Source organism: Protopterus annectens, chromosome 5.part0 (genome assembly GCF_019279795.1).
Source record: "Protopterus annectens isolate FY-2018-M chromosome 5.part0, PAN1.0, whole genome shotgun sequence".
NCBI classification, from domain to species: domain Eukaryota; kingdom Metazoa; phylum Chordata; order Ceratodontiformes; family Protopteridae; genus Protopterus; species Protopterus annectens.
In genome coordinates this window covers 855,494,734-855,505,748 of record NC_056735.1, presented here as the reverse complement: position 1 = coordinate 855,505,748, position 11,015 = coordinate 855,494,734, and the positions used below count along the sequence as shown (strand labels likewise).

The window sequence follows — 11,015 nt, the reverse complement described above, 5'->3', positions numbered from 1 at the left end:
GATAAAACAGAAGTCATTAATCACAAAATAGTAATCATATTTTATTATCAATTTATGGGTTTTTAATGAATTTTGATAATGTATACAGTAAGACCTGATTTACATACTTGTATCAATAGTAATGTATTTTAGTATGTTAATATATTTGTTCCTGTTTCTTGTATATAAACTTTCAATAACAATATTTTTAAAAAGAAGTTTTCTACATCCTAGACATATTATCACAACTACTATAATTCCGCTAATCCTAAAGTAAAATTTCAAGAAACACACATAGAAATCATATACAAACACACACACTCAAATCACGGTAATCCTCCTAGGACATCCCCTGTAAACCCAAGTCACATGTAATTTAATAAAACACCACTTATCTAATTGTCTAACCATTTTGTTGGAAAATGTCGGTCAGTATTTTGTCTTTTCATCCCCTCTTGTACATATTTGGTGGTCCATTAGTTAAGAATAATTTGAAGCCTGACTAGGCCAGAGCATGATAACAAAAATATGTTAGCTACTTATGCAGTTTTGGCCATTACAATCCATGGCATATCTAGGGTTGCCACCTTTTCAAATGGCCAAAGTGGGACATTTTCGGGACACACATCAGATTTTACAGGCCGACACATACCCACGGTCAGTACAAAGGATAGAACATAACATTTTTTCCTAAATAAAAGCTTATTCTTGTAGCAGTTTAGTTGCTTATTATGTTTCTTGTAACATGTAGGTATTTTAGATACAGAAATAACTATTTTATGCAACTATTACATAAAATATGGGACATAATTATGTCCTGCAATCTCAGGACATTTGCCCTTTTTAATATTTTTTGTCAGGACACAACTGCCCAAAGAGGGACTGTCCCTGTCAAAGTGGGACAGGTGGTAACCCTAGGCATATCACATGCCTGTGATACCAGTGAGTAAGTGGGTTCTGCTATGACACATTGAGATCCACTATGCCAAGTAGATAAAACATCTAAAATAATGCCTGAAAACCAGAAGGGCAAAAAAATTAACTTTAAATAAATATTTTTCCTAGGGGGCAAGCTCCCTACACCATTATATATCCCAACTCCAAGGTCATACCAAATGGAAGAAGGGAGAAATCTCCCAAAATATGTGAATTATGGTTGGTACACACTTAGAAATCATTTCAGAAATGATTTCCCTTTGGAGCAATGACTGACATTGTGGTCCTGAGTTTTTTTTTTTTTTCCTTCAGGCTATTAACACTCAATGAATTTTACCTTGTCCACCTGTAGAGGGGATCAGTAATTGCTGCAAGTATAATTTTTTACACTGAAACATTTAAGATACAGATGTTAAATGTCACAAAAAGTGTAGACTCGTTGTTAGCAGTTTCATCATCACAGAGCAGTTAGGGGTAACTGCCTTCTAACTGTATGTTCAAGGACCTCAGATGTTTAGAAAAGTGAGAATTTAAATGTGATTTTAGGGAAATATGCACTAATTCTGAATTTGTATTTCAGGGAATAACCTGTTTGCCAAGGTATAATTTTTTAATTAATATATATAAGTAACGGAGGTTCTCATGCATAAAATGATATGGTAACAGTTGCAATGGTCAAACTGAATGTTTATTGACCTGGCAAAGTTTTAAGCATGAACCACTCACATGTACTCAGATTTTAACTTCCAGTTAGAGTAGTAAGTGACAGCTTCCAAAGGTTTGTCAACTGTATGAACAACTGTTCTGTGAATGAACATGTTACAGAGAACCCATCCTGTGACAGTGCCATGTCTTCCAGAGATTTATGCAAGGGTTTCTGCTTTTCTTAGTACTTTAAGTCCAACAGCTAAAGTAAAATGAAACCTTAATATGTTATTTTGTATGTATGATAATCTACCAACAATCACTAACATTAGATATAGTCAAAACAGAAATAGAAATTACATTTTCAGGTGTTACTACCCATCTGTAAAACAGGCATCTCTTCACATTACAATAAAGACCAAGTGTCTGAAATTTGCTAATCATCAGAGCATTAGTAAAATTCACAGTAAATGGCTGTTATTAAAATATAACTATTATGATCTTAAAAGCTTAAAGATTTATGTCATTATTTTGCATTAACAAAAGTAAAACCATATATTATGTGTAACATAATGCCCTACTAGATCACCTTTCTCCTGATGTTCTCTGTCTCACTGAAACTTTGCTCAAGCCAAGCACCTTAGATAGTGAAGTCATACCAACAGGTTACAATATATTTAGACATGACCGCACTGCCAAAAATCTAGAAGTACCCATTGACAGCCATCAACCCTTCCAAAATACTACCACTGAATTAATTACTACTAAACTACACATCAATAAAAGCAAAAGTATAAATAAAATCTGTGTCTACATCCTCCCAGGAAAAAACATACCAGTACTTGAGGACATACTAAACTGGCTATCAAATAATTATCCCCAGGAAACCATTGTACTCGGAGATTTTAATATAGACTGGTACTCATGCTCTTCAGAACCCCCCACTTTCCCACATTAACCTTCATGGTTTCTCACAAGTCATATCCTCCCCCACCAGAATCACTAAACCTAACAATAAAGAAACTATATTGGACTGGATGCTTATTAACAATCACCCACTCATGTATAAAGTCAGAACCTTGCCCGACGACATAAGTGATCACCACCTCACCTATATCATCAGGCAAAAGGCTGAAATCCACAAACAACCCACCTATAAAACAATCAGAAACAAGAAAGATTTTAACCTAAAGAACTTTCAAACAGACCTTAAGCTTTGCAACTGGTGAGTTCTAAAGTATCTCCCACTAGAAGAAGCTGTACAATACTAAATTCTTATCCATCCTATTCAGTCACGCTCCAGCTCGTACCATTAGGACTAAAACCAAAAGCAACCCTTGGCTTGCAGCTGCAATTAGGCAGAAAATCTTACTAAGAAATAAAGCTTGGGCCACTTGGCGTACCTCAAAAAATGTCACAGATCAACTCCATTAGAGACAATTAAGGAATCACAAAAAAATCTGTCACTACCGACAAAAAGAACTACTATCACAACCTACAACAAAAACACCAGAACAAACCAAGTAGATTCTGGGCAACTTTAAACACACTGCTCCATCCAGGACTATCTACCACCCTTGTCCCCTCAACTTACAAGTCATATTCTCCAGCAGAGGTAGCCAACTCCTTCAATAGCTTCTTTACAGAAACTATCTAAAACCTAGCCAATAACTTATTCCCCAGTGCACCAAATCAATCTGCTTCTACACCCATTACCCAAAATACCTTCAAATTTCAACGTCTCAACTTCATTTATCCTTAAACTAATTAGAAAACTAAAACCAACTACCCTTGCCGCAGATCTCCTATGAGCAGGCTGCCTCCTTACTCTAATTTGAAAACTAAAGCCAACTACCATTGCCACAGATCTCCTACCAGCAGATTACCTACAAAAAGCAGCAGATGCTGTAGCTGACCCTATATCCATTATGAGCAAACAATCCATATCTGAAGCTATCATTCCCACTACCTGTAAAGTATCCCATATCATTCCAATCCACAAGGGAGGCAGTTGCACTGACATCCCAAACTACAGACCCATAGCAATACTCTCTCCTATAGCCAAAGTCCTGGAAAATGTATCCAAAGACAGCTCCTAGCCTATCTTCTTGATAACAATCTCCTGTCAAACTCTCAACATGGCTTCAGATCAAACCACAGTACCACCATTGCCCTACTATCCTTCACCAATCCCAAAAATCACAAATGTAATGGCAATAAACTCTCCTCAGCCATCTTCCTAGATCTTTCCAAAGCTTTCAGCTTGGTAAACCACCAATTTCTCCTGCAAACCCTAGAAACACTCTCCCTAGACACCCATGCTATACAATGGTTTAAGTCATATTTGGAAGGTAGGCAACAGGCAGTCCTGTGGAAAGACAACCTATCTACCCTCTTACCTATAACTCGTGGTGTCCCCCAAGGATTCATCTTAGGGCCCCTCTTATTTTCCATTTTCATTAATGACTTGCACACAGTAATACCAGACATTACCTGTATCCAGTACGCAGATGACTCCACCCTGATCTGCTCTGCCACAACCCCAGATGAGCTATAGACACTATCTCAAAGCACATTTACCATGGTAGAAAACTGGCTCTTCTATCGTCGTCTAATATTAAACCCCCAAAAAACAAACTGCTGCTGTTCTCATCATCCCGTAAGACCTCCTCTCTAACCTTCTCCATCACATCTAACAATGGCACTACTATATCACCAGACCCCTCAACCAAACTACTAGGAGTCATAGTCAACAACAACCTAAAGTTTGACCTGCATATCGACCACACCATCAAAACAGTAAATAAAAAACTTGGCTCTCTACATAGAATCAAACCTTTCTTAACTCCCCTTGCCAGAACTGTCCTTGCTCGTACTCATCTTCTATCCACACTTCTCTACACCCCCCCCCCCATTTAGCAACCTGAGTAAAACCTCCCTGAACAAGCTCACAACCTGTTATAATCACATTGCCAGATTTGCCACTGCCTCTGCCTACAGGACCCATCATTGCCACAATCTCAGACTACTAAGCTGGCTTGAACTACCTAACCTTCTAATAACCAACCAACTAATAATCACCCACAAGATTCTCTATCAGCCCAAATGGACACACGATCTTAATACACTCATCACCCCCTACCATAACCTTAAAACTCTCCTATCCTCTAACAAAATGTTAGCCTACACCTTCAAAGCAAACAACTCAGCTGGGGAAGCTCTATTTATGAACTCATTTGGTAAAGTCTGGAACTCTCTCCTTACAGAACTAACCTTACAACCCTCTCCAACCCAATTTAAAAAATACCTTACTCAATACTTCACGTCACAATGGCTCTGTCCTTGCTCCACCCCTAACTAACTCCCCACACTTTATAACAGTGTCTCTAATTCTAACTATATTACTCTACTGCCATGTGATTAAGTGAAATCTAAGATGTATAAGATGTAACACAATTATATACGCACCTCTTGCTTCTTGATCTAAGAACTTCAAAAATTACCTCCAAATACATTGTACAACCTGAATTACTCTTATAATGGAATGGTTTCAATATGTAATTATGTAAATATTATTCTGCTTTCATTATGTAATTATTAAGAATTACTCTGGATTGTATTTCTCTATTGGATTTCCCAGAGTATTATGTTGTCTGTCTTATTTCTACTGTATGGACCTTTTCTCCCCGGGCCTCCGCTGAAAATGGACATATATCAAGTCGGACCTTCCTGGTTAACAAATGTAAAATAAAATAAAATAAATAAATAAAACAGCCTAGGAAGGTTTGGAAGTTCACCATTGCCAATCAGTAAGTAAAGAGGTAAGGGTGGGTTGGAAGTTTATGACTTTTGAAATAGATATCTGGATAGAGTAAGGAGGACAAGGAGACATGGTGGTGGAATAAGGAAGTACAGGAGAGTATACAGAGGAAGAGGCTGGTGAAGAAGAAGTGGGATTGTCAAAGAGATGAAGAAAGTAGACATGAGTATAAGGATATGAGGCGCATGGCAAAGAGAGAGGTGGCAAAGGCTAAGGATAAGGCATATAGAGAGTTGTATGAGAGATTGGACACTAAAGAGGGAGAAAAGGACCTGTACTGATTGGCTAGACAGAGGGACAGAGCTGGGAAAGATGTGCAACAGTTAAGGGTGATAAAGGACAGTGAGGAAAACGTACTCACAAGTGAGGAGAGTATGTTGAGTAGATGGAAAGAGTACTTTGAAGGGCTGATGAATGAAGAGAATAAGAGAGAGAGAGAGAGAGAGAGAGAGAGAGAAGGTTGGATGATGTGGGGATAGTGAATCAGGAAGTGAAGCAGATTAGCAAGGAGGAAGTAAGGACAGCTATGAAGAGGATGAAGAATGGAAAGGCTGTTGGCCCAGATGACATACCAGTGGAAGCATGGAGGTGCTTAGGAGAAATGGCAGTGAAATTTTTAACCGGATTGTTTAATGAAATTTTGGAAAGTCAAAGGATGCCTGAGGAGTGGAGAAAAAGTGTTTTGGTAGCTATCTTTAAGAATAAGGGTGATGCGCAGAGCTGCAATAACTACAGAGTGATAAAATTGATCAGTCACAGCTTGAAGTTATGGGAAAGAGTAGTGGAAGCTAGGTTAAGAAGGGAGGTGATGATTAGTGATCAGCAGTATGGTTTCATGCCAGGAAAGAGCACTACAGATACAATATTTGCTCTGAGAGTCTTGTTGGAGAAATACAGAGAAGGTCAGAAGGAGTTGCATTGTGTCTTTGTGGACTTAGAGAAAGCATATGACAAGGTGCCTAGAGAGGAGTTGTGGTATTGTATGAGGAAGTCGGGAGTGGCAGAGAAGTATGTAAGAGTGGTACAGGATATGTACAAGGGTAGTGTGACATTGGTGAGGACTGCGGTGGGAGTGACAGATACGTTTAAGGTGGAGGTGGGATTACATCAAGGATCAGCTCTGAGCCCTTTCTTATTTGCAGTGGTGATGGACAGGTTGACAGATGAGATTAGACAGGAGGCCCCGTGGGCTATGATGTTTGCAGATAACATTGTGATATGTAGTGAGAGTAGGGACCAGGTTGAGGAGACCCTGGAGAGGTAGAGATATGCTTTAGAGAGGAGAGGAATGAAGGTCAGCAGGGCTAAAACAGAATATATGCGTGTAAATGAGAGGGAGGGTAGAGGAATGGTGAGGATGCAGGGAGTAGAGTTGGTAAAGGTGGATGAGTTTAAGTACTTGGGATCAACAGTTCAGAGTAATGGTGAGTGTGGAAGAGAGGTGAAGAAGAGAGTACAGGCAGGGTGGAATGGGTGGAGAAGACTGTCAGGAGTGATTTGTGACAGACGGGTACCAATAAGAATGAAAGGGAAGGTCTACAAGAGGGTAGTGAGGCCAGCTATGTTATATGGGTTGGAGACAGTAGCATTGTCGAAAAGGCAGGAGTCAGAGCTGGATGTGGCAGAGTTAAAGATGTTAAGATTTGCACTGGGTGTGACTAGGATGGACAGGATTAGGAATCAGTATATTAGAGTGTCAGCTCAGGTTGGACAATTTGGAGACAAAGCAAGAGAGACGAGATTGCATTGGTTTGGACATGTGCTGAGGAGGGATGCTGGGTATATTGGGAAAATGATGCTAAGGATGGAGCTGCCAGGTAAGAGGAAAAGAGGAAGACCTAAGATGAGGTTTATGGATGTGGTGAGAGAGGACATGCAGGCGGTTGGTGTGAAAAAGCATGATGCAGAGGACAGGAAGAAATGGAAACAGATGATCCGCTGTGGCGATCCCTAACAGGAACAGCTGAAAGAAGATGATGATGAGATAGATAACTATTAGTAAAAGAAAGGGTGGGACAGAAGTGGAGCTGTCATATTTAAGCTATAGTTAATTGTTTAAGAGAACATAGACAGAATAATATCAGCATTCAGGTATTTAGAATGTCTATTAAATCGTAAAAAATAAATACTTCCCCAGCTTGAAGCTTTGTTAACATCTACCCTATCCATACATAATATGTCTGAAAGAATGCATAGGTTTAAGAAGCTAATATAAAAAAAAAACACTGACAATGTTATTGTCTGTAATGGAAAGTACCTGCCTATCAGAGTATTTTCATCAGCTGCTGTGAAGTTTGGGGTGTATTCACAGTTCAGGGCTTCACATTTTCATAGCTATGATTCATGAAGACTGGCACTGTGTGGATATGCAAGTCATAAACTGTCAACATGCATACAATGATGTGAAGGAGATGTTGTAAACCCCCCCCCCCCATCGCAAAAGCTTAACATGTTTAATTCATAAGCAATAGGGGGAGAACTACTATGCTCTTAAGAGGCTTTGCACATATAGGTATGAGTCTGATTCATAGACTTGGATCTATAATGAGCTCATTTGCATGCTAAACATGTAAATAGCCCTGAACCTATGCCAGTAAACATCAGTTTTCAGGGAGAATACAGAGATGCGAGGGGAGATCAGTTGGTGCTTCTGCATACCTGAACATTTTTACTGAAGGGGTTGCTTGGATAAATGGTTTATTTTGATGCTTGTGCATACCTGGACATTTTGCTGAAGGGTTAGCTTGGGTGAATGTTTCATTTTGATGCTTGTGCATACCTGTACATTTCACTGAAGGGGTTTATTGGGTAAACGTTTCATTGTGATGCTTATGCATACCTGGACATTTTGCTGAAGGGTTAGCTTGGGTGAATGTTTCATTTTGGTACTTTTGCATACTAGGACAAGTTACTGAAGAAGTTGCTTGAGTGAATGTTTCATTTTGGTGCTTGTGTATACCTGGACATACTCCTGAAGGGGTCCCATGGAGAAATATTTCATTTTGGTTATTATGCATACCTGGACATACTCCTGAAGGGGACACTTGGGGAAATAATTAATTTGTGCCAGAGAAGTGCTTGTGCATACGTGGTCAAACTGCTGAAGTGATCTCTTGGCAAAATTACTGTGTCATTTTAGTGCTTGTACATAGTTAATGTGCCTGTGAGGGAAGTGTTTGTGCATACTTGGACAAACAAGCTTTCAGACTGCAACTCCAGTATCAAAGGCAAAGCATCGCTTTTATCAACAGATGTACATACTGTAGGGATGTCAACTATGAATTGCAAGACTTCATTAGTATATTATGCTTTTCAGCATTTCTCATTTGCATCTCATTATTTTTAAGGCATTTTGCATTAGTGTAAATGACCTGTATGAATCTTACCTTAGCTACACTCATTCTTAAGCATCAGGAGTACCCCATTACATTTGCACAAGAGACTATGAATACCGACTTTGATATGCACACTAAGACACAAGCATTACTGCCCTATTATAGATGACAGGCTAAGCAGATATGGAAACAACTACTCGCTATGGTCTAGTCAAAATATCTCTGATAACTATGCAGAGTGACTACCACTTAATTATTTAAAGATGACAGGGCCTTCTCTTCTTTTATACCATCAACCACAACCCAAGTACCAGCCTTATTTTAATAAGCAGAATGTATTATTCAAAATGCAACTTCCAAATAAACAGCACCAAAAACCACAACAAAAAAGAAAACAGGCACAAACACGGAGCTCAGAACACAATGTAAAAGCAAAGGAACCACAGTAGGTAATCCACGAAGAATATTTATTAAGAAACGGATTCACAAAGCTTTCGTCCCTGCACAATCAGAAACTTCATCAGAATAACAGAACAGTTTCCTTTGCAGGCAACTTCAGAAGCAGAGAAACAAGCTAACCATGCTTTAGGATTTGGGAGCTGTAAAGAAGCTGCCTGCAAAGGAAACTATTCTGGAACTGCCAGAGAACAAGACTAGCCGGCCTTAGGCATAGGCCATCTAGGGTGCTGCTGTAGCAGGGGTGCTTTTCCAGTATTTATTTGGTGTAGGTAGACCAGGATGGTGGCACCAGATGGTGTGGTATGGGATGCCATGGAGCCCTTTTGCCTAGGGCACCAGTTGACCTAAGGCCGCTCCTGACTGCAGTGTGTGAATTCCCACAAAAGTTCTTGAAAATGTCAAGAGCCGAACAAGAAGCACAGTGTCTGTACATGAGGGGCAGGGTGTTGTTCTGTTGTGTGGACCGCCATCCCATTCTGGAGGAATTGCTTTATTCTGATGAAGTTCCTGATTGTGCAGGGACAAAAGCTTTGTGGATTAGTTTCTTAAAAAATATTCTCCATGGATTACCTACTGTGGTTATTTTGCTTTTACAGTGTGTTCTCAGTTCCATGTTTGTGACAGTTTCTTTTTCAAAATCCAACTTTCTCAACTTGTACACTAAAACACTGGGAACATGAATAGATGGATCGCATACTAAATTTGTTGTATTTTTTATATTTTCAAGTACAAAACTGCATAAAGTAAGATGTTTATATATTTCTCTTGCTGTATCTATACAGATGATTTAAATTGCCTGTGAGGATATTTCACATTGTGTTCTCAACTGCTTCTATTAAGCATTAACTAAGTAATATTTATGTAGCATTAGGCTGTATAGTCTACTGTATAGAAAAGCTACAGAATGATATGTACTTTATTATATGCAAGATTTATGCTGTAATATTGTGCAATACAGTTACATCTCAGTGTATAAATGGTTGGTTCTGAAGTTGATTTATCTGAATCAGTACACATATTCATTTAGCAAACAAATAAATAAATAAAATATAAACTCAAACTTGCCATGTCTGGGCTCTTTTCCAAACTGAGTTCATGGGATCACCAGTTTTAAAGATAATACTGTGCTCTGTTTGTATACGTGGCTAAGTTAGACTTAATATACATGAAAAATGTCTGAGTAACCACAGATATATTAAATCTAGGTGTAACACATTGCTAATCTGCATCCCTGACAGTCACTTTTTCTTTTAATTTAATCAGTGTAAATGTGTTATATCTGTTTTCTAGGAAAGCATCGGTGTTTCTTCGAAGAGGACCAGACAGAATAGGAAGTATATATAAAAAAGCCATCTACAAGCAGTTCACAGATGGAAGTTATACTCAAGAAGTTCCCAAACCCGACTGGCTTGGATTCCTGGGCCCAATTATAATGGCTGAAACAGAAGATACAATAGTTGTTCACTTAAAGAACTTTGCCTGTCACAACTATTCCCTTCATCCACACGGAGTTTTATATCTAAAGGATTCTGAAGGTAATATTTTTCTGTTCTATTTTCAATAATAAAGAAAATGCAGAAAATTTACCTCAATTCATGTAACACTAATGTTTTAACTTGAGATTAACTCACTCCTGGAACTTATTTCAGAGTGGCTAAATAGTCCTAACTGTGTGAACAGCATCTGTTAGCTTTATGTATGTAATTTTATTTATTTGCTTGTTAACAAGGATAGTGATTAGATCCAGAGGAACCATTTTCAGTGAATATGAGTAAACAACCACATGATAATATTTAATATCTGCGAACTCTAATAGGCATCAAAAATTCAGTCAATTTATA

General features: G+C 38.6%; 1 protein-coding gene across 3 annotated transcripts in view; it reads left to right on the top strand.

The window, feature by feature from the left end:
• HEPHL1 (hephaestin like 1) overlaps positions 1-11,015 on the top strand; it is a 571,952-nt gene that overhangs the window by 19,529 nt on the left and 541,408 nt on the right. For all 3 annotated transcript variants that reach the window (XM_044072648.1, XM_044072649.1, XM_044072650.1), the window contains exon 2: positions 10,465-10,709. In XM_044072648.1, coding sequence (XP_043928583.1) covers positions 10,465-10,709 — 245 coding nt within the window. The remainder of the gene's footprint in view (positions 1-10,464; positions 10,710-11,015) is intronic.